Source organism: Nematostella vectensis, chromosome 4 (genome assembly GCF_932526225.1).
Source record: "Nematostella vectensis chromosome 4, jaNemVect1.1, whole genome shotgun sequence".
Classification (NCBI taxonomy): domain Eukaryota; kingdom Metazoa; phylum Cnidaria; class Anthozoa; order Actiniaria; family Edwardsiidae; genus Nematostella; species Nematostella vectensis.
In genome coordinates, this window is record NC_064037.1 from 3,897,263 (window position 1) to 3,920,338 (window position 23,076).

At 39.2% G+C, this 23,076-nt stretch overlaps 2 protein-coding genes across 6 annotated transcripts; both read left to right on the plus strand.

Annotated features, from left to right (window-relative positions):
* The first annotated feature begins 284 nt into the window (after positions 1–284).
* LOC125561789 lies at positions 285–9,852 on the plus strand. Of its 3 annotated transcripts, none has more exons than XM_048726184.1 (9): positions 295–356; positions 2,016–2,124; positions 2,912–3,121; positions 3,516–4,085; positions 4,204–4,321; positions 4,805–5,088; positions 5,497–5,680; positions 6,030–6,310; positions 7,072–9,852. In XM_048726184.1, exons 2-9 carry the CDS (start codon positions 2,095–2,097, stop codon positions 7,213–7,215), a joined length of 1,821 nt encoding a protein of 606 aa, XP_048582141.1. In that variant the 5' UTR covers positions 295–356; positions 2,016–2,094; the 3' UTR covers positions 7,216–9,852. The 3 variants fall into 3 exon arrangements, with proteins under 3 accessions (XP_048582142.1, XP_048582141.1, XP_048582143.1); XM_048726186.1 differs by having other exon boundaries at positions 2,016–2,102; XM_048726185.1 differs by lacking the exon at positions 2,016–2,124 and having other exon boundaries at positions 285–356.
* A 732-nt stretch (positions 9,853–10,584) lies between these two features.
* LOC5513104 lies at positions 10,585–23,030 on the plus strand. Of its 3 annotated transcripts, XM_048726188.1 has the most exons (10): positions 10,585–11,000; positions 12,089–12,139; positions 12,568–12,650; positions 15,201–15,410; positions 15,805–16,374; positions 16,493–16,610; positions 17,092–17,336; positions 17,784–17,967; positions 18,320–18,600; positions 19,362–23,030. In XM_048726188.1, the coding sequence occupies exons 3-10, from the start codon at positions 12,642–12,644 to the stop codon at positions 19,503–19,505; spliced, it is 1,761 nt and encodes a 586-aa protein (XP_048582145.1). In that variant the 5' UTR covers positions 10,585–11,000; positions 12,089–12,139; positions 12,568–12,641; the 3' UTR covers positions 19,506–23,030. The 3 variants fall into 3 exon arrangements, with proteins under 3 accessions (XP_048582145.1, XP_048582144.1, XP_048582146.1); XM_048726187.1 differs by lacking the exons at positions 10,585–11,000; positions 12,089–12,139 and adding an exon at positions 14,305–14,413; XM_048726189.1 differs by lacking the exons at positions 10,585–11,000; positions 12,089–12,139 and adding an exon at positions 14,305–14,391.
* The last annotated feature ends 46 nt before the right edge of the window (positions 23,031–23,076 follow it).

Here is a 23,076-nt window from a genome sequence, read left to right on the forward strand (position 1 = left end):
TGTATATTATGAATAGTCTTATTAGACTGTATGTATTCATTAGTGGCACTCTGTGTCAAACCCAGGCCCCCTCCTTGGAACTTTGGAACTAACATGCCTCCCCCCCCCCCCCCAACTTTTGGGACAACTCATCCGCCGCGTCTGCATTGGCAGTAATGCTATTGTTTTGGGGATTGTAAATCCCCACTCTATGCAGCTCTTTTGAGGCTTTCAGGGAAAAAAGAATAGAAATAGAATTGAAAGTAACTAAAAGTTACGGTATGCCTGTGGTAGGATATTTCAGATGGTTGGGCTACCTGTGTGCCGTTCCCGGAAATCGGTGAACCGAAGGCGAAACAAAACTAAGAATGGCAAGGGTAAGCATTTTTCTATAAATCATTATTATACTTACGTTAAATCTAGTAAAGGCTGGGAAGTCAATACCCTGGGTATCTGGCGGCTCCTAAGTCACTAAGCACTAAAATCTTTTATATGAAACCCAAGCTATCACAGAGGCTTAGCTTGGCTTGTCAGTAAACGAGTGCAACTCGAGCCTCTGGTACCTAGATTGCGCAACTAGGCTTGGTTTCCAGCTACTGTTGGTTACGTCTTGCACTGCTCATTCACTGACTGGGATGGATGGGTGCACCAAAACCACTAAGGCTGGGAACCAAGCACAATTATGGACTCGATTGACCAACTCAAAACCCCCTCAGATAAAATCCTAAAGTAACAACTAATCCTCAATAAAACACCAAAACACTTGAAAACAAACCTTGGCTTTCAATTAATGATGTGTCTCCTCACCAATTTGCCAAATTCACGCTACTTTTGGAGCATTTTTGCTGTTGACTGCTGTATCTCGAAGTGTAGCATGAGATAGAGCAAAGAAAAAAGTTAAGCTTGAATTTTTGCATAGAGGTTCCTTATGTTATGTTAACCCATTGACTCCTGGCTATTTTTGAGCTGAATTTACAAAAAACAGACTGAAAACAGATACCTCCCCCCTATTCTGAGTTTTATACAGCCCGTCAAACACAGCTGCACCTAGTCAGCGGTATCCAAGCTTTCCAACAGTGCTTTGTGGTCCCCACTTTTAATCCCTTGTCAGTGTGCTGAAGCCAGCAAAGTTGATGGTTGCTTGTATTTTTCATCAAAAATACAGCTATGAGCATATTAGGAGAGTGTCTCAGGACATCATGAAGTCTTTTGAGGCATAATTGAGTGCTTTGCTTATGGATATTTGCAAGCAGGTGGATTCATGATGATTTTTTCTGCTTTGCCTGGATGAGAAAATAATTTTCTAATGAATCACCACAGCTCTCCTAAATGCTGTCTTTCCTGAAACCAAATTGATTCCAAAATTGTTTACACTGCTAAGGGCAGTGAGCTGTGTTTGCTGATCTCTCTCCCTTGTGTTGTATTTTGAGCGTTTTATTGAGAGGGGTGATTCAGCTTTCCTCCTGAAGGGGGGGTCAACTAATTTTATCCCTTACTTTTATCAAAATCCTCACGACCCCCCTCCTCCCTCGGGATAATAAATGAACCTCCCCTAATATCTAAATTTTCTAAATTTAGATATTAAATCTTTTAAATTTCTTTAAAATTTGGAATTAAGCTTTTGGTCAGAGGAGCTCCTTGTAAATGTATGCAGAATCTTGAGCTTATATATGATATATTGAGAATTGGAAGATTTTATGCATTTTTTTGGGCCAGCATTTTAAGCGTTACATTTTTCTGCTAGAAGCGAATTACTTCTGTTTTTACGGCAGCCGAGAGGCGAAAGTGTGCAACCTTTCTCTCTCTTGTGTACAAGGGGAAACAGAATAACGTAAATCTCGAAATGCCGGCCCAAATGGCTAAAAAATTCACCCAGACCATATTTAAGACTCCATTGTCAGATCAGAATATTTTACGATTTTATTTCATAGTAAAGAGAACGACTTATTTCAATCCCTTATTTCAATCCCATATGTTTACTGTAAACCATGACACAACGTAAAATGTGAACCACTATAATTTATTCATACACACAGTGAGCTTGGGGTTCCTGTGGCCTTACAGGCAAGCGGCCTTACAGCCGAACATGTCCATTTGAGACGGGGGAAGGGGACAATGTACAAGTATGTTAAGGTCTTGGTAAAGGTACATTTGACACCACTGTTTGTTTTTGTGGTTTTTGCAAAACCTGTATCAATAGTTCTTAAACTTTATTTTTGCAAACAATTTTTTTCCCATATATCTCATTCTAAACGGCTAAAATGGGCCTTTGCTATATCCCGTGACCTGTTGACTGTGAATTCACGCCAAATCTGACTTTTCTAGCGTATTATATAAAGGTGAGAACTCGAGCTTGTCGGGCGTAACTTCGTGACGGGTTTTAAGATATCGCCTTCAAATTTTCGGTATGATAGATAATTATGCCATATCATAAAGTGTGTGAGGAATTTTCGATTTTCGACTGAAGATTCTTTTTTATATCACTTTTGTGTCCAAATTTCGCCAAAAATGAGAGTTCCAACTTTGATTCGTGATATTTTGTTGACAGTGTCAAATAACAAAAAGTCCTCACACACTTTGGTCGATCATCTATCTGTCATTGAGATGCAATTACGTGCAAGTGCATGCGCAATAACGTGAAAGTGCATTACGCTCTAGAGAAAACTCCGTACTTTTGAGTTTGAGGCCTCAAAACTTAAACACGGAATTAGCTATTGCAAAAATAAAACTTGCAGGAGATAATTCAATCTTTTATCTTTTATTTATATGCAATTTTATAAATATTTTTATAAATATCTTTTTTAAATATTTTTTTCCACTGACACGTCGTTTATCTTTACTGAGACCTTAAGCCGGGGAGCTTAACTCCCTGGTTAAGCTGAATGTTCATTTGAGAGTTACATTTTTCTGACTAAATGCACTTTAATTTCAGATGGCTCAAAGAGACTTTTTTACTAGGGAAATTTTCATCCCTGAGCACGCCATGGGTATGGTTATTGGTAAAAAGGGTAGGATGTTAGAAGAAATAAAGCACAAAACAAGAGTCAGACCCATTATTGATAAAAGTAGGCATGGTTGCATAATTCTTCAAGGTTCAAGAACTGATGTTCAGAAAGCAAAACGCATGATTGAAGACATAGTAGTAAGTATATAGTAAAGGAATATATTTTTTCACCTACATTTTTGTTGAGAAGCTGAATTGATGGGTAAAACTTGTTGGCTAGTCACCAATGCAATCAGGAATGCACCACAATTTATAACGGTGTAGCAGGGGCAGGTACAGGATTTTGTGAATGTGGGCAAGGCACAATGACGGAAGATCATTTGTGAATTTTAGCTCCCATATTAGCTCCCATACAATTCCTCCAAAAGTTTTGACTGACAGGGGGTCGGTTGGGGGGAGGGTGAGGGATGAGTCTGCAAAAAAAATTTGGAAGTGTGGGGGGTACTACTGACCATTATAGCAGTGTGTTTTCTTCAAAGGCTATATTTGGTTAACATTTTAATATTATATATATACTTTTTTTCATTAACAGGAATCTATCCAGCAGCCTGAGGTTATTCCATTGGGAGCAAAGACTAGTAGGGTCATTGGGGAAGGAGGAAGAAGTATAAATTCAATACGCAGCCAATCTGGAGCAAGAATACAAATAAAAGAAGACAAAGCTTATATAAGGGGAACCCAAGAACAGAAGAGCAAAGCGAAGGATCTTATTAATAAATTACTAACTTCAGTTAGTAGTGGCACATGTGTTTTTATTCCAGAACATCTTGCTAGACATGTAATTGGGAAACATGGACAAAGGATTAAGGACTTAAAGCAAAAAACGAAAACAGATATGTATTACAATAAGGAAAATATCCTTTGTATCAACGGTGTGACCACTGCACAGGAACATCATGCGCGACGAAAAGTAAAATCTATAATGCTACAATCTCATGGGACATATATGAATGAAAAATATTGTGTTGTTGATGGAAGTAAAGAAAGTGAGTTTGAGCTTGAGTCAGTGGCTACACCTTTCCCAGGATGGAGCGGAGCATTCTACAAAGTAGTTTTACCTGATGATGATATGTCTTCTAGTAATGAAATGAATGAATTACCAGTGAGTTTCTTTATACAATTACTGTAAGAGCAGGAAGCTAATACATTATATTCATGTTTTTTCACCTGTGCAGCCAATTGAGGATATTTTGAACATTTTGAATTTTTATCTTTCCCAGGAGCATCTTAACAACCTTGTACTTAGCAGACTTGAACTTTTGCACCCTTCAAAGGATGAGTTTGAAATCGACATGTGGTCCCATTTCGGACATGCCTATATCAAGGGTATTGATGAAGGTAAGAATACATTCAGAAAAAGTGGTGTATGAATAATATTTTGTGGAAAAGTTGTAGAGCTTGTTTATGAACCCTGCAAAGATGAGATGAGTTGAGATGACAGAATTTTAAATGAAATGAAAAAAACCTTGTAATATTTTTGTTAAGTGCATTATTCTCAGTCCAGTGAATTAGCAAGGCCGTTTTCTGCTTTGGATCTAATTCTAGCCCACAGTTGCGGTATAGTTTCTGTCATTTGATTAGACATTTCGCACAATTAATGATGGTGGGGGAGGGGGGGGGAGAGAGGATTGTCTGCCCTCCCTCTAATACTAAACTGCTTATTGATTATTATGGACACCCGACTCCGCTGACTTTGAATACCGTGAAAAAACTTTTATCATTTGCGTATATTTATGGCGCACGAGAAAAATAAAAGTATAATATCTTTGAATGAAAGCTGGGTTAAATAGAAAAAAATATATGAATTTGTATTTGTCACAGGAGATGACCATGAGCATTACAATTTGAAACAGCTGCAGTCAAACATACTTCAAGGCTCCCAACATTCAGCAGATAAGGGCACATGGAAGGTAGATTTCGCAGAAGGCCTCACCGATGAACAGGTTGAGCAGCTCATTGGAAATTTCAAGGATGAAACAACATGCAAACCTGCCAACATCCGATATGACTTCTCATTCTTCACACCATCGAATCGTGAGAATGGTTGCAGACGGATACGAATGATGGTAATACAAATTATGGACAATAAAGACCATCTTCTTGGAGTATGTATATCTATTAGTAGAAATATAGATTATAAGTTTCAGTAAATCATCGAGTTGGATGATGTGTGGCGTTACACATGCACAGTTTTTGGGCCCCGTTAAACCCATTGTATAACTGCTCCACCACGCCTATACTTGGCTTGATGGCCGGGGATCATGTACGTACGATTATATGAAACTCACCCTGCGATCGTGTGAGATCGAGTACCACTTTGTGATCGAAATGCGATCGTACGATCAGATTAATTGCGATCGTGTGCGATCGACTGCAGTAATATGGAAAAGATCTAGCGGGCATAAAAATAAATTTTGGTAACGCGAGTTTGGACGACACACAGCAGGATTTACTATCTTCGTATATTGGTGGGTATTATTGTATAATGTGGGATCATCTTACAATTGTTTTAGGCATTCATCAAAGAAGAGGGCGATTTCTTTAAAGAGTCTCCTGTTCAGATGGAAGGAGTCCTTAGACACGAGAGACTCAATGACAACGTCAACATTTACTTGTGCAAGCCTCCTACCGATGAACTCAAATTGACTATTATGATGCCTTCACGCCTGTTTGACTTCCGACTGACTCTCAGAAAAAGTAAGAGTAAACTGTACAAACTTTGCCTTAGAGAATGTCTATCAACTACTCCCTTTTTATTATTTACAATTGAAAATACAGCGGTTCATTCGCAAGAAAACTTCAAAATAACCATCCACGATTGAAGTCTGATACTTTATTAATGATATTTGATTGAAAGTATCTCAGTCACTTGCTTGAATTAACCGATGGAAATGGATTCTTTGAGTTACTCGGTATTGTGCGGGAGGATAAAATAGCGACATGATTGGCCTTCTTTAAATGCCTGGTACTTTTTCTATTTTAGTCTTTCCATTTCCTTCCCTCTCGCTCTCTTCCGCCATTATCATTTTTTTGTTTTTTTACATAGATTCAAAAATTCTGCGAAGCCAAAGAACTAGCTCTGAGCTGGAGGAGGAGAATGTCTTGTTGGAATATCTGCGGGAAGCTCTGGTGCTAAGTGAGGGGCAGCTTCAGCTATCACCAGATGTACCCCTTCCAGAACGCTTTGATCTAGACTATTTCCGCCGATGTAAACGTTTTGAGTACTCATATAATATAGGAAAAGATACGTTTACACTGATGTTTTCTAAAGAGGAGGCAGTGAAACTTGAAGAATCCAATTCAAGCGATATCCCAAGTCGTAAAAAGGTAAAATAAAGATGAAAAACACATATCCTCTGTGCTTTCCAGGTTTTACGAGCAAGTTTGCCAGTCAATGTAAGGATATAAAAGTAAAACCAAAAATCGTTGAAAATTGGGATTTTGTTGTTGGTAGATGTCCACGACGTTAATGCTCTACTATTCGCTGATACATTGGAATAGGAGGACGCAGCTAGTTCCCATACCCTACTAAAAAACGTCAAACGCGTGTCCCGATCTTAATTTGATTACCTGTTACTCTTCTATAATTTTACCCATTCATGGATCCCTTAAATACCCATCAAGACCCTGAGGTAATACCCAGGCAGCCATAAGCAGCAATAAGCTCTATTTTGTCAATAATAAAATACTGTTTGACGGGGACATCGGGCCCGGGCCTTGGATTTTCTTTATGCCTTAATGACTTATACACCTTTTCAAATGAGGTCTCACTCGGAGAATCTGTGTATCCGCAGTGCTTCATGGGTGTCAAGTAAATAAGCAAATAAGCGTAAGTAAAATACAAATTCAGGTTTCAAAAGCTGTAGATTTCCTGTTCATCCTTTTATGATTATACAAATGGCTTTCACATAAAAGAATTCAGCCGTTTATACGGTATTCATGGACCACCGCGGGTTACGATAAATGGATTCTCGAGTGCAACCTTATTTGTAATAGGTGTGAGCAGATCAGATCGGTCCTGTTTCAGTTATTCGTGCAGCACACTTAACTAAACTTTCATCTGACCATATCAAATGCGTTTATTTCAGACGGATATACATCTCCACTGTGATGACTGGTATAGGAGGCTCTTTGAGGGGGACTGGGAACCAAAACAAATAATCGAGAAGTTCACTAGTTATATGACGTTTGTCAGGCAAGTGCAGAAAAACATCGACCCAGAAGAAGAGTAATTAAACCACATCACCATTGACCCAGAAGAAGAGTTAAATTAACCCACATCACCGTTGACCCAGAAGAAGAGTCGAATTAACCCACATCACCATTGATCCAGAAGAAGAGTTAAATTAACCCACATCACCATTGACCCAGAAGAAGAGTTAAATTAACCCACGACACCATTGACCCAAAAGAAGAGTTAAATTAACCCACATCACCATTGACCCAGAAGAAGAGTTAAATTAACCCACATCACCATTGACCCAGAAGAAGAGTTAAATTAACCCACATCACCATTGACCCAGAAGAAGAGTTAAATTAACCCACATCACCATTGACCCAGAAGAAGAGTTAAATTAACCCACACCACCATTGACCCAGAAGAAGAGTTAAATTAACCCACAACACCATTGACCCAGAAGAAGAGTTAAATTAACCCACATCACCATTGACCCAGACGAAGAGTTAAATTAACCCACATTACCATTGACCCAGACGAAGAGTTAAATTAACCCACATCACCATTGACCCAGAAGAAGAGTTAAATTAAACCACATCACCATTGACCCAGAAGAAGAGTTAAATTAACCCACACCACCATTGACCCAGAAGAAGAGTTAAATTAAACCACATCACCATTGACCCAGAAGAAGAGTTAACCAAGAAGAAAAGTTAACTTAACCAACATCACCACGAACCCAGAAGAAGAGTTAGCCTAACGAACATCACCATATGGACCCAGAAGAAGTGTTACTTAACCAACTTCACCATTGACCCAGAAGAAGAGTTAACTTAAACAACACCACTATGGACCCAGAAGAAGAGTTAACTTAACATCACCGATGACCCAGAAGAAAAGTTAACTTAACCAACATCACTATGGACCCAGGAGAAGAGTTAGCCTAACCAACATCACCGATGACCCAGAAGAAGAGTTAACTTATCCAACACCACTATGGACCCAGAAGAAGAGTTAACTTAACCAACATCACTTTGGACGCAGAAGAAGAGTTAACTTAACCAACATCACCATTGATCCAGAAGAAGAGTTAACTTAACCAACATCACTATGGACCCAGAAGAAGTGTAAACTTAACCCACATCACCATTGACCAAGAAGAAGAGTTAACTTAACCAACACCACTATGGACCCAGAAGAAGAGTTAACAAACATCACCATTCACCCAGAAGAAGAGTTAACTTTACCAAACATGACCATTTACACAGAAGAAAAGTTTACTTAACCAACATCACCATGGACCCTGAGAAGAGTTAGCCAAACCAACATTTACCATTGACCCAGAAGAAGAGTTAACCAAACCAACATAACCACTAGAAAGACTACAGACAAGCTACAGAAAAACTAGATAGTCAACATCACATGGACCGAAAAGAGTTAACCCAGCCAACATCACCATGGTATAGCTAGAGGAATTGCTTGACCTTTCAGAGCCGTAGCAGGCCTCGAAATATTGGGGGGGGGACGGTACAGAATCATCAAGAAAGTTGTGGGGCGCAGCCCCCCTACTGGTCATTTCCTTATTATTTTTTAACATATTTGGGAGGGAGGGGAGGCACGTGCAAATGCACTACCCCCTGCTATGGCCCTGCCTTTTGACCCGAGATAAGTGAGAGTAAAGTTTTGACCACCAACTCTGGTCTTGTTCGGATTAATCAATTTGATAGCAGGAAGCTAAATCCGATCTCGTCGGGTTTACTCCAAGCAGAACTCAAACCCTGCAGTTAGTAAAAATGTAAGTCGTAACAAGTGTAAAAAATGTCCGGAATGCTGTCAATTATCACGCGGGAAAATATCGCAGGTTGTCGGGGCTACGCTACTGCTTGCCACGCGGGAAATTATTGCTTGGAGTCTGGGCTACGCTACTGCTTGCCACGCGGGAAAATATCGCAGGTTGTCGGGACTACGCTACTACTTGCCACGCGGGAAATTAATACTAGGTGATGGGTTTCGCTATTTTAATAACTTATGCATTTTAGTCAATTTACCGCCAACTTATGCCGAGAGTTAATGATGCGTTTTGTTTAGTTATGAGTCAACGGGAATTGGCCCCTCCCCAATCGTAGGCGGGTCCATATTGTTTTCAAGATACTCGTGAATCGTAAATCGAGCGCCTATTCCCGTTCCGTATTTATCAACCACCGGTAAAAAGTTAGTTCTGACTTCGGGAGCAGGTAACTCTAGGTATCGTCTAGGTCTAGTGAAATTCTGGAATAGCCAGGTTTAGTATTAAGGAAGCAAGTGCAAAATTGGAATGTTGTCAATTATTGTGGTCACGCATGAAGATTGTCATGCGCACTAGCACAGCAAGTATGTAGTGCGTTACCTCCGAAGTCAACAATAATCGTATAATCATTATGTAGGTCACGGCAAGTCCAAGGGTAACCCACTGGCATGCCTGCGTTGGAAGGTCGTCCTTCCAACACCCATTGGTTGAGAACCTTATCCAAACGAAACTAAACGCTTTTCGGGTTGTCAGTGAAGGTCTCGTGTTTGGACTTGCCGTCATTAGAGAGCATACAAAAGGGGTGCGGTGCGGTAAGATACCCCAGGATCATCTTTAAAATTTACTTGTACACTGTGTAAAGTAGCGATTGTAACAGCGATCAAGTTACCCGGTACCGTCCCCACATCTCGTCTCTGTCGTTGTTACACAATTATATTAGCCATACGTAACGCATGTGAGAGCAGTGTAGTCGCTCGCTCGATAGAAAGAATGCAAAGTGTCTTTTTCTTACGAAGCGTTTATACGTTTTCGTTTTGAACTCGCTATATTGGGTTTCGTTTTTCAGTCGACAACATTTGATGACTAAATAATTCAAAAGTGCATTATTGCGCGGAGCAATTTGAAAATCATCGCCAATATTAAAAACATTTTATCGAATAACTTAAGATATACCTCTTGACATGACCTTTTTACGAAATTATAACCCGTGCTTGATGAGAAAATAAAAGAGAATACACTTTTTTTATAAGAACTTTTTTATAAGAACGTCCAGCCTGAGATTTCAACAAATGTTAAGAACATACTAAGAACACGCCGAGGCTCAGATGAGAGGAAAAATTGTTTTGTTAGTTGCGTTCTAAAATGCAGAATCAAATTGTGTTTATAAGAACCTGAGATATTATTGCTATTGATCATTTGTGTAATTCTCTTCCTAATAATTCATTGGGTATTATATTCATATGCACTAGTCTTAAAATGTCCCAAAAATAAGACCCAGGCTAAAATGAAAATTAGACGTTCTTATTTAAAATAGGTGTGTATCTCTACATCTGGAATTGTCGCTAGGTACGGCTCGAGAACCATTCAAATAACCATTAAAAATAAGCGTTTTTTTTTTGCTTTGTTGAGATAACTCATAATAACTCGGCTACCATGGAATCCTGGCTAAACATTCCAACTTAAGAAAGAGTTTTGCGACAGCTGTTTTCGGTATGCTAATCATTTTGAAGCGTTGCTCCGGTCACTAACCCTCACTCCTTGCGCAAAACGGCATCTTTGTGAGCTTCCCTGAAGAGCAATAATCTTCAACCATGACAAAGTGAAGAAGTATTCGCTTAGTTTGGTGTAAGTTACCGGAATACTACTTAAAAGACGGTCGAAACACACATTTCTCGCCTTAGAATTTATAGTTGTAATCTAATAAACGAAGATAAGCAAAGCGACATTACATTTCGTCCGAAGATTGTAAAAATTGTTAACAACAAGACGTCTAAATGCTCTCGGATCTGTCACTGGACTCATACAATCAAGTGAAATGCCAGTCAGCAATGCCGGTAAGAATATCCTCGACTATTTGAATTGATTCAATAATGAGAATTCCACCTTTTGCATTTATTTTATTTTTATTTACTTAACGGGCCCATATTTTAAATAAAGGAGACTGGGAGTTATATTTGAAGCCACTTTAAACTTAAAAAGTAGAGAATAAATTATTTTGACAAAATAAGAGATACGCCATCAATTAATTGGTAAAGACCTCCAATGATTGCCTATGAAGTTCTAAACGTTTCGCGTTTCTTATTCCGGGTTGAATTTTATTTTTCATTCAGCTACTGTCTAGTTCAGGTTCATACTTTTCAGTGCAGAATAAAACAGCAGAGATCTCTTAGAATTGTTTTTTTTCTTGTTAACATCGTATTAGCGATCTAAAATCGAGATAAGGGGGAACATGGCGGAATAGGGGATAGTGTCATTTACCAGCCACTTTAATTGGACACCTTTAATGGATGAAATTAAACTTATTTTTATTTGGAAAAAAAGCTACGTATTCCTATAAAGACTGGATCCGATCTTCTTGACTATTCCCAAGAGACCTCTTGCTATTCCATAATATAGTCAACAAGATCGAGTACCGCAGGAAAAGATTTTAGTAGCATTGGTAAAAATCAGTTGCAAAATAAAATAAAAAAAAACTTGAATCACTTTAAAATTAAATCTATCATACATAATAAATCAGATCCATTTTTGTATAATGATGATTTGAAATAAATATGAAATAAAACCAAAACAATAGTGCCAAGCAAGTCGATTCAAGAGTCTTAAAAAAAAGCAGGGGAAAAAAGAGATACCGCAAAGTATGTAAAAAGAACGAATTCACCCCGGGCAAAATGTTCCCCTTAATAAAACCAAGACAGAATTAAAAACTGATTTCTTTTAGACATCGCATCGGCCTCGTATAGATTTTCCTTTTCAGCTAGAACGAGGTCTTGCCGACATTTTTTTAATAAGGCAGTTTTTCAGGTCTGGGTACAATTTCAATTTCTAATTCCACACAGCAGGAGGTTTCAAAGTATTGTTGGGCGATAGCAGCACATCGAATGGTTACGCATGGTTCAAATCAAGCTTTCTAACTCTGTTTTAGAACCTGAAGCAGCCGCTGAAATGAAGGCACATTTTCTAGAAACATCTATTGGTGAGTATGATGATTCCCTTGAGTGACACAAGCTAAGTTAATGATAGACACCTTTCAGACAAGTAGTTTTAATCAAAGCTTTTTAAAAAGCCGCAATGAAATGTAAGGGTGTGTAGTAATCAATTCAGTATAATTCTCGCGATAAAAGATGATATTCTACAACTGTATATTATGAATAGTCTTATTAGACTCTATGTATTCATTAGTGGTACTCTGTGTCAAACCCAGGCCCCCTCCTTGAAACTTTGGAACTAACATGCCTCCCCCCCACTTTTGGGACAACTCATCCGCCGCGTCTGCATTGGCAGTAATGCTATTGTTTTGGGGATTGTAAATCCCCACTCTATGCAGCTCTTTTGAGGCTTTCGGGGAAAAAAGAATAGAAATAGAATTGAAAGTAACTAAAAGTTACGGTATGCCTGTGGTAGGATATTTCAGATGGTTGGGCTACCTGTGTGCCGTTCCCGGAAATCGGTGAACCGAAGGCGAAACAAAACTAAAAATGGCAAGGGTAAGCATTTTTCTATAAATCATTATTATACTTACGTTAAATCTAGTAAAGGCTGGGAAGTCAATACCCTGGGTATCTGGCGGCTCCTAAGTCACTAAGCACTAAAATCTTTCATATGAAACCCAAGCTATCACAGAGGCTTAGCTTGGCTTGTCGGTAAACGAGTGCAACTCGAGCCTCTGGTACCTAGATTGCGCAACTAGGCTTGGTTTCCAGCTACTGTTGGTTACGTCTTGCACTGCTCATTCACTGACTGGGATGGATGGGTGCACCAAAACCACTAAGGCTGGGAACCAAGCACAATTATGGACTCGATTGACCAACTCAAAACCCCCTCAGATAATATCCTAAAGTAACAACTAATCCTCAATAAAACACCAAAACACTTGAAAACAAACCTTGGCTTTCAATTAATGATGTGTCTCCTCACCAATTTGCCAAATTCACGCTACTTTTGGAGCATTTTTGCTGTTGACTGCTGTATCTCGAAGTGTAGCATGAGATAGAGCAAAGAAAAAAGTTAAGCTTGAATTTTTGCATAGAGGTTCCTTATGTTATAACCCATTGACTCCTGGCTATTTTTGAGCTGAATTTACAAAAAACAGACTGAAAACAGATACCTCCCCCCTATTCTGAGTTTTATACAGCCTGTCAAACACAGCTGCACCTAGTCAGCGGTATCCAAGCTTTCCAACAGTGCTTTGTGGTCCCCACTTTTAATCCCTTGTCAGTGTGCTGAAGCCAGCAAAGTTGATGGTTGCTTGTATTTTTCATCAAAAATACAGCTATGAGCATATTAGGAGAGTGTCTCAGGACATCATGAAGTCTTTTGAGGCATAATTGAGTGCTTTGCTTATGGATATTTGCAAGCAGGTGGATTCATGATGATTTTTTCTGCTTTGCCTGGATGAGAAAATAATTTTCTAATGAATCACCACAGCTCTCCTAAATGCTGTCTTTCCTGAAACCAAATTGATTCCAAAATTGTTTACACTGCTAAGGGCAGTGAGCTGTGTTTGCTGATCTCTCTCCCTTGTGTTGTATTTTGAGCGTTTTATTGAGAGGGGTGATTCAGCTTTCCTCCTGAAGGAGGGGTCAACTAATTTTATCCCTTACTTTTATCAAAATCCTCACGACCCCCCCCCCCTCGGGATAATAAATGAACCTCCCCTAATATCTAAATTTTCTAAATTTAGATATTAAATCTTTTAAATTTCTTTAAAATTTGGAATTAAGCTTTTGGTCAGAGGAGCTCCTTGTAAATGTATGCGGAATCTTGAGCTTATATATGATATATTGAGAATTGGAAGATTTTATGCATTTTTTTGGGCCAGCATTTTAAGCATTACATTTTTCTGCTAGAAGCGAATTACTTCTGTTTTTACGGCAGCCGAGAGGCGAAAGTGTGCAACCTTTCTCTCTCTTGTGTACAAGGGGAAACAGAATAACGTAAATCTCGAAATGCCGGCCCAAATGGCTAAAAAATTCACCCAGACCATATTTAAGACTCCATTGTCAGATCAGAATATTTTACTATTTTATTTCATAGTAAAGAGAACGGCTTATTTCAATCCCTTATTTCAATCCCATATGTTTACTGTAAACCATGACACAACGTAAAATGTGAACCACTATAATTTATTCATACACACAGTGAGCTTGGGGTTCCTGTGGCCTTACAGTCAAGCGGCCTTACAGCCGAACATGTCCATTTGAGACGGGGGAAGGGGACAATGTACAAGTATGTTAAGGTCTTGGTAAAGGTACATTTGACACCACTGTTTGTTTTTGTGGTTTTTGCAAAACCTGTATCAATAGTTCTTAAACTTTATTTTTGCAAACAATTTTTTTCCCATATATCTCATTCTAAACGGCTAAAATGGGCCTTTGCTATATCCCGTGACCTGTTGACTGTGAATTCACGCCAAATCTGACTTTTCTAACGTATTATATTAAGGTGAGAACTCGAGCTTGTCGGGCGTAACTTCGTGACGGGTTTTAAGATATCGCCTTCAAATTTTCGGTATGATAGATAATTATGCCATATCATAAAGTGTGTGAGGAATTTTCGATTTTCGACTGAAGATCTCTTTTATATCACTTTTGTGTCCAAATTTTGCCAAAAATGAGAGTTCCAACTTTGATTCGTGATATTTTGTTGACAGTGTCAAATAACAAAAAGTCCTCACACACTTTGGTCGATCATCTATCTGTCATTGAGATGCAATTACGTGCAAGTGCATGCGCAATAACGCGAAAGTGCATTACGCTCTAGAGTAAACTCCGTACTTTTGAGTTTGAGGCCTCAAAACTTAAACACGAAATTAGCTATTGCAAAAATAAAACTTGCAGGAGATAATTCAATCTTTTATCTTTTATTTATATGCAATTTTATAAATATTTTTATAAATATCTTTTTTAAATATTTTTTTTCCACTGACACGTCGTTTATCTTTACTGAGACCTTAAGCCGGGGAGCTTAACTCCCTGGTTAAGCTGAATGTTCATTTGAGAGTTACATTTTTCTGACTAAATGCACTTTAATTTCAGATGGCTCAAAGAGACTTTTTTACTAGGGAAATTTTCATCCCTGAGCACGCCATGGGTATGGTTATTGGCAAAAAGGGTAGGATGTTAGAAGAAATAAAGCACAAAACAAGAGTCAGACCCATTATTGATAAAAGTAGGCATGGTTGCATAATTCTTCAAGGTTCAAGAACTGATGTTCAGAAAGCAAAACGCATGATTGAAGACATAGTAGTAAGTATATAGTAAAGGAATATATTTTTTCACCTATATTTTTGTTGAGAAGCTGAATTGATGGGTAAAACTTGTTGGCTAGTCACCAATGCAATCAGGAATGCACCACAATTTATAACGGTGTAGCAGGGGCAGGTGCAGGATTTTGTGAATGTGGGCGAGGCACAATGACGGAAGATCATTTGTGAATTTTGGCTCCCATATTAGCTCCCATACAATTCCTCCAAAAGTTTTGACTGACAGGGGGTCGGTTGGGGGAGGGTGAGGGATGAGTCTGCAAAAAAAATTTGGAAGTGTGGGGGGTACTACTGACCATTATAGCAGTGTGTTTTCTTCAAAGGCTATATTTGGTTAACATTTTAATATTATATAAATACTTTTTTTTCATTAACAGGAATCTATCCAGCAGCCTGAGGTTATTCCATTGGGAGCAAAGACTAGTAGGGTCATTGGGGAAGGAGGAAGAAGTATAAATTCAATACGCAGCCAATCTGGAGCAAGAATACAAATAAAAGAAGACAAAGCTTATATAAGGGGAACCCAAGAACAGAAGAGCAAAGCGAAGGATCTTATTAATAAATTACTAACTTCAGTTAGTAGTGGCACATGTGTTTTTATTCCAGAACATCTTGCTAGACATGTAATTGGGAAACATGGACAAAGGATTAAGGACTTAAAGCAAAAAACGAAAACAGATATGTATTACAATAAGGAAAATATCCTTTGTATCAACGGTGTGACCACCGCACAGGAACATCATGCGCGACGAAAAGTAAAATCTATAATGCTACAACCTCATGGGACATATATGAATGAAAAATATTGTGTTGTTGATGGAAGTAAAGAAAGTGAGTTTGAGCTTGAGTCAGTGGCTACACCTTTCCCAGGATGGAGCGGAGCATTCTACAAAGTAGTTTTACCTGATGATGATATGTCTTCTAGTAATGAAATGAATGAATTACCAGTGAGTTTCTTTATACAATTACTGTAAGAGCAGGAAGCTAATACATTATATTCATGTTTTTTCATCTGTGCAGCCAATTGAGGATATTTTGAACATTTTGAATTTTTATCTTTCCCAGGAGCATCTTAACAACCTTGTACTTAGCAGACTTGAACTTTTGCACCCTTCAAAGGATGAGTTTGAAATCGACATGTGGTCCCATTTCGGCCATGCCTATATCAAGGGTATTGATGAAGGTAAGAATACATTCAGAAAAAGTGGTGTATGAATAATATTTTGTGGAAAAGTTGTAGAGCTTGTTTATGAACCCTGCAAAGATGAGATGAGATGACAGAATTTTAAATGAAATAAAAAAAACCTTGTAATATTTTTGTTAAGTGCATTATTCTCAGTCCAGTGAATTAGCAAGGCCGTTTTCTGCTTTGGATCTAATTCTAGCCCACAGTTGCGGTATAGTTTCTGTCATTTGATTAGACATTTCGCACAATTAATGATGGTGGGGGAGGGGGGGGGGGGAGAGAGGATTGTCTGCCCTCCCTCTAATACTAAACTGCTTATTGATTATTATGGACACCCGACTCCGCTGACTTTGAATACCGTGAAAAAACTTTTATCATTTGCGTATATTTATGGCGCACGAGAAAAATAAAAGTATAATATCTTTGAATGAAAGCTGGGTTAAATAGAAAAAAATATATGAATTTGTATTTGTCACAGGAGATGACCATGAGCATTACAATTTGAAACAGCTGCAGTCAAACATACTTCAAGGCTCCCAACATTCAGCAGATAAGGGCACATGGAAGGTAGATTTCGCAGAAGGCCTCACCGATGAACAGGTTGAGCAGCTCATTGGAAATTTCAAGGATGAAACAACATGCAAACCTGCCAACATCCGATATGACTTCTCATTCTTCACACCATCGAATCGTGAGAATGGTTGCAGACGGATACGAATGAAGGTAATACAAATTATGGACAATAAAGACCATCTTCTTGGAGTATGTATATCTATTAGTAGAAATATGGATTATAAGTTTCAGTAAAACATCGAGTTGGATGATGTGTGGCGTTACACATGCACAGTTTTTGGGCCCCGTTAAACCCATTGTATAACTGCTCCACCACGCCTATACTTGGCTTGATGGCCGGGGATCATGTACGTACGATTATATGAAACTCACCCTGCGATCGTGTGAGATCGAGTACCACTTTGTGATCGAAATGCGATCGTACGATCAGATTAATTGCGATCGTGTGCGATCGACTGCAGTAATATGGAAAAGATCTAGCGGGCATAAAAATAAATTTTGGTAACGCGAGTTTGGACGACACACAGCAGGATTTACTATCTTCGTATATTGGTGGGTATTATTGTATAATGTGGGATCATCTTACAATTGTTTTAGGCATTCATCAAAGAAGAGGGCGATTTCTTTAAAGAGTCTCCTGTTCAGATGAAAGGAGTCCTTAGACACGAGAGACTCAATGACAACGTCAACATTTACTTGTGCAAGCCTCCTACCGATGAACTCAAATTGACTATTATGATGCCTTCACGCCAGTTTGACTGCCGACTGACTCTCAGAAAAAGTAAGAGTAAACTGTACAAACTTTGCCTTAAAGAATGTCTATCAACTACTCCCTTTTTATTGTTTACAATTGGAAATACAGCGGTTCATTCGCAAGAAAACTTCAAAATAACCATCCACGATTGAAATCTGATACTTTATCAATGATATTTGATTGAAAGTCTCTCAGTCACTTGCTCGAATTAACCGATGGAAATGGATTCTTTGAGTTACTCGGTATTGTGCGGGAGGATAAAATAGCGACATGATTGGCCTTCTTTAAATGCCTGGTACTTTTTCTATTTTAGTCTTTCCATTTCCTTCCCTCTCGCTCTCTTCCGCCATTCTCATTTTTTTTTTTTTTTTTTACATAGATTCAAAAATTCTGCAAAGCCAAAGAACTAGCTCTGAGCTGGAGGAGGAGAATGTCTTGTTGGAATATCTGCGGGAAGCTCTGGTGCTAAGTGAGGGGCAGCTTCAGCTATCACCAGATGTACCCCTTCCAGAACGCTTTGATCTAGACTATTTCCGCCGATGTAAACGTTTTGAGTACTCATATAATATAGGAAAAGATACGTTTACACTGATGTTTTCTAAAGAGGAGGCAGTGAAACTTGAAGAATCCAATTCAAGCGATATCCCAAGTCGTAAAAAGGTAAAATAAAGATGAAAAACACATATCCTCTGTGCTTTCCAGGTTTTACGAGCAAGTTTGCCAGTCAATGTAAGGATATAAAAGTAAAACCAAAAATCGTTGAAAATTGGGATTTTGTTGTTGGTAGATGTCCACGACGTTAATGCTCTACTATTCGCTGATACATTGGAATAGGAGGACGCAGCTAGTTCCCATACCCTACTAAAAAACGTCAAACGCGTGTCCCGATCTTAATTTGATTACCTGTTACTCTTCTATAATTTTACCCATTCATGGATCCCTTAAATACCCATCAAGACCCTGAGGTAATACCCAGGCAGCCATAAGCAGCAATAAGCTCTATTTTGTCAATAATAAAATACTGTTTGACGGGGACATCGGGCCCGGGCCTTGGATTTTCTTTATGCCTTAATGACTTATACACCTTTTCAAATGAGGTCTCACTCGGAGAATCTGTGTATCCGCAGTGCTTCATGGGTGTCAAGTAAATAAGCAAATAAGCGTAAGTAAAATACAAATTCAGGTTTCAAAAGCTGTAGATTTCCTGTTCATCCTTTTATGATTATTCAAATGGCTTTCACATAAAAGAATTCAGCCGTTTATACGGTATTCATGGACCACCGCGGGTTACGATAAATGGATTCTCGAGTGCAACCTTATTTGTAATAGGTGTGAGCAGATCAGATCGGTCCTGTTTCAGTTATTCGTGCAGCACACTTAACTAAACTTTCATCTGACCATATCAAATGCGTTTATTTCAGACGGATATACATCTCCACTGTGATGACTGGGATAGGAGGCTCTTTGAGGGGGACTGGGAACCAAAACAAATAATCGAGAAGTTCACTAGTTATATGACGTTTGTCAGGCAAGTGCAGAAAAACATCGACCCAGAAGAAGAGTAATTAAACCACATCACCATTGACCCAGAAGAAGAGTTAAATTAACCCACATCACCGTTGACCCAGAAGAAGAGTTGAATTAACCCACATCACCATTGATCCAGAAGAAGAGTTAAATTAACCCACATCACCATTGACCCAGAAGAAGAGTTAAATTAACCCACATCACCATTGACCCAAAAGAAGAGTTAAATTAACCCACATCACCATTGACCCAGAAGAAGAGTTAAATTAACCCACATCACCATTGACCCAGAAGAAGAGTTAAATTAACCCACATCACCATTGACCCAGAAGAAGAGTTAAATTAACCCACATCACCATTGACCCAGAAGAAGAGTTAAATTAACCCACACCACCATTGACCCAGAAGAAGAGTTAAATTAACCCACAACACCATTGACCCAGAAGAAGAGTTAAATTAACCCACATCACCATTGACCCAGACGAAGAGTTAAATTAACCCACATTACCATTGACCCAGACGAAGAGTTAAATTAACCCACATCACCATTGACCCAGAAGAAGAGTTAAATTAAACCACATCACCATTGACCCAGAAGAAGAGTTAAATTAACCCACACCACCATTGACCCAGAAGAAGAGTTAAATTAAACCACATCACCATTGACCCAGAAGAAGAGTTAACCAAGAAGAAAAGTTAACTTAACCAACATCACCACGAACCCAGAAGAAGAGTTAGCCTGACGAACATCACCATATGGACCCAGAAGAAGTGTTACTTAACCAACTTCACCATTGACCCAGAAGAAGAGTTAACTTAAACAACACCACTATGGACCCAGAAGAAGAGTTAACTTAACATCACCGATGACCCAGAAGAAAAGTTAACTTAACCAACATCACTATGGACCCAGGAGAAGAGTTAGCCTAACCAACATCACCGATGACCCAGAAGAAGAGTTAAATTAACCCACATCACCATTGACCCAAAAGAAGAGTTAAATTAACCCACATCACCATTGACCCAGAAGAAGAGTTAAATTAACCCACATCACCATTGACCCAGAAGAAGAGTTAAATTAACCCACATCACCATTGACCCAAAAGAAGAGTTAAATTAACCCACATCACCATTGACCCAGAAGAAGAGTTAAATTAACCCACATCACCATTGACCCAGAAGAAGAGTTAAATTAACCCACATCACCATTGACCCAGAAGAAGAGTTAAATTAACCCACATCACCATTGACCCAGAAGAAGAGTTAAATTAACCCACACCACCATTGACCCAGAAGAAGAGTTAAATTAACCCACAACACCATTGACCCAGAAGAAGAGTTAAATTAACCCACATCACCATTGACCCAGACGAAGAGTTAAATTAACCCACATTACCATTGACCCAGACGAAGAGTTAAATTAACCCACATCACCATTGACCCAGAAGAAGAGTTAAATTAAACCACATCACCATTGACCCAGAAGAAGAGTTAAATTAACCCACACCACCATTGACCCAGAAGAAGAGTTAAATTAAACCACATCACCATTGACCCAGAAGAAGAGTTAACCAAGAAGAAAAGTTAACTTAACCAACATCACCACGAACCCAGAAGAAGAGTTAGCCTGACGAACATCACCATATGGACCCAGAAGAAGTGTTACTTAACCAACTTCACCATTGACCCAGAAGAAGAGTTAACTTAAACAACACCACTATGGACCCAGAAGAAGAGTTAACTTAACATCACCGATGACCCAGAAGAAAAGTTAACTTAACCAACATCACTATGGACCCAGGAGAAGAGTTAGCCTAACCAACATCACCGATGACCCAGAAGAAGAGTTAACTTATCCAACACCACTATGGACCCAGAAGAAGAGTTAACTTAACCAACATCACTTTGGACGCAGAAGAAGAGTTAACTTAACCAACATCACCATTGATCCAGAAGAAGAGTTAACTTAACCAACATCACTATGGACCCAGAAGAAGTGTAAACTTAACCCACATCACCATTGACCAAGAAGAAGAGTTAACTTAACCAACACCACTATGGACCCAGAAGAAGAGTTAACAAACATCACCATTGACCCAGAAGAAGAGTTAACTTTACCAAACATGACCATTAACACAGAAGAAAAGTTTACTTAACCAACATCACCATGGACCCTGAGAAGAGTTAGCCAAACCAACATTTACCATTGACCCAGAAGAAGAGTTAACCAAACCAACATAACCACTAGAAAGACTACAGACAAGCTACAGAAAAACTAGATAGTCAACATCACATGGACCGAAAAGAGTTAACCCAGCCAACATCACCATGGTATAGCTAGAGGAATTGCTTGACCTTTCAGAGCCGTAGCAGGCCTCGAAATATTGGGGGGGGGACGGTACAGAATCATCAAGAAAGTTGTGGGGCGCAGCCCCCCTACTGGTCATTTCCTTATTATTTTTTAACATATTTGGGAGGGAGGGGAGGCACGTGCAAATGCACTACCCCCTGCTATGGCCCTGCCTTTTGACCCGAGATAAGTGAGAGTAAAGTTTTGACCACCAACTCTGGTCTTGTTCGGATTAATCAATTTGATAGCAGGAAGCTAAATCCGATCTCGTCGGGTTTACTCCAAGCAGAACTCAAACCCTGCAGTTAGTAAAAATGTAAGTCGTAACAAGTGTAAAAAATGTCCGGAATGCTGTCAATTATCACGCGGGAAAATATCGCAGGTTGTCGGGGCTACGCTACTGCTTGCCACGCGGGAAATTATTGCTTGGAGTCTGGGCTACGCTACTGCTTGCCACGCGGGAAAATATCGCAGGTTGTCGGGACTACGCTACTACTTGCCACGCGGGAAATTAATACTAGGTGATGGGTTTCGCTATTTTAATAACTTATGCATTTTAGTCAATTTACCGCCAACTTATGCCGAGAGTTAATGATGCGTTTTGTTTAGTTATGAGTCAACGGGAATTGGCCCCTCCCCAATCGTAGGCGGGTCCATATTGTTTTCAAGATACTCGTGAATCGTAAATCGAGCGCCTATTCCCGTTCCGTATTTATCAACCACCGGTAAAAAGTTAGTTCTGACTTCGGGAGCAGGTAACTCTAGGTATCGTCTAGGTCTAGTGAAATTCTGGAATAGCCAGGTTTAGTACTAAGGAAGCAAGTGCAAAATTGGAATGTTGTCAATTATTGTGGTCACGCATGAAGATTGTCATGCGCACTAGCACAGCAAGTATGTAGTGCGTTACCTCCGAAGTCAACAATAATCGTATAATCATTATGTAGGTCACGGCAAGTCCAAGGGTAACCCACTGGCATGCCTGCGTTGGAAGGTCGTCCTTCCAACACCCATTGGTTGAGAACCTTATCCAAACGAAACTAAACGCTTTTCGGGTTGTCAGTGAAGGTCTCTTGTTTGGACTTGCCGTCATTAGAGAGCATACAAAAGGGGTGCGGTGCGGTAAGATACCCCAGGATCATCTTTAAAATTTACTTGTACACTGTGTAAAGTAGCGATTGTAACAGCGATCAAGTTACCCGGTACCGTCCCCACATCTCGTCTCTGTCGTTGTTACACAATTATATTAGCCATACGTAACG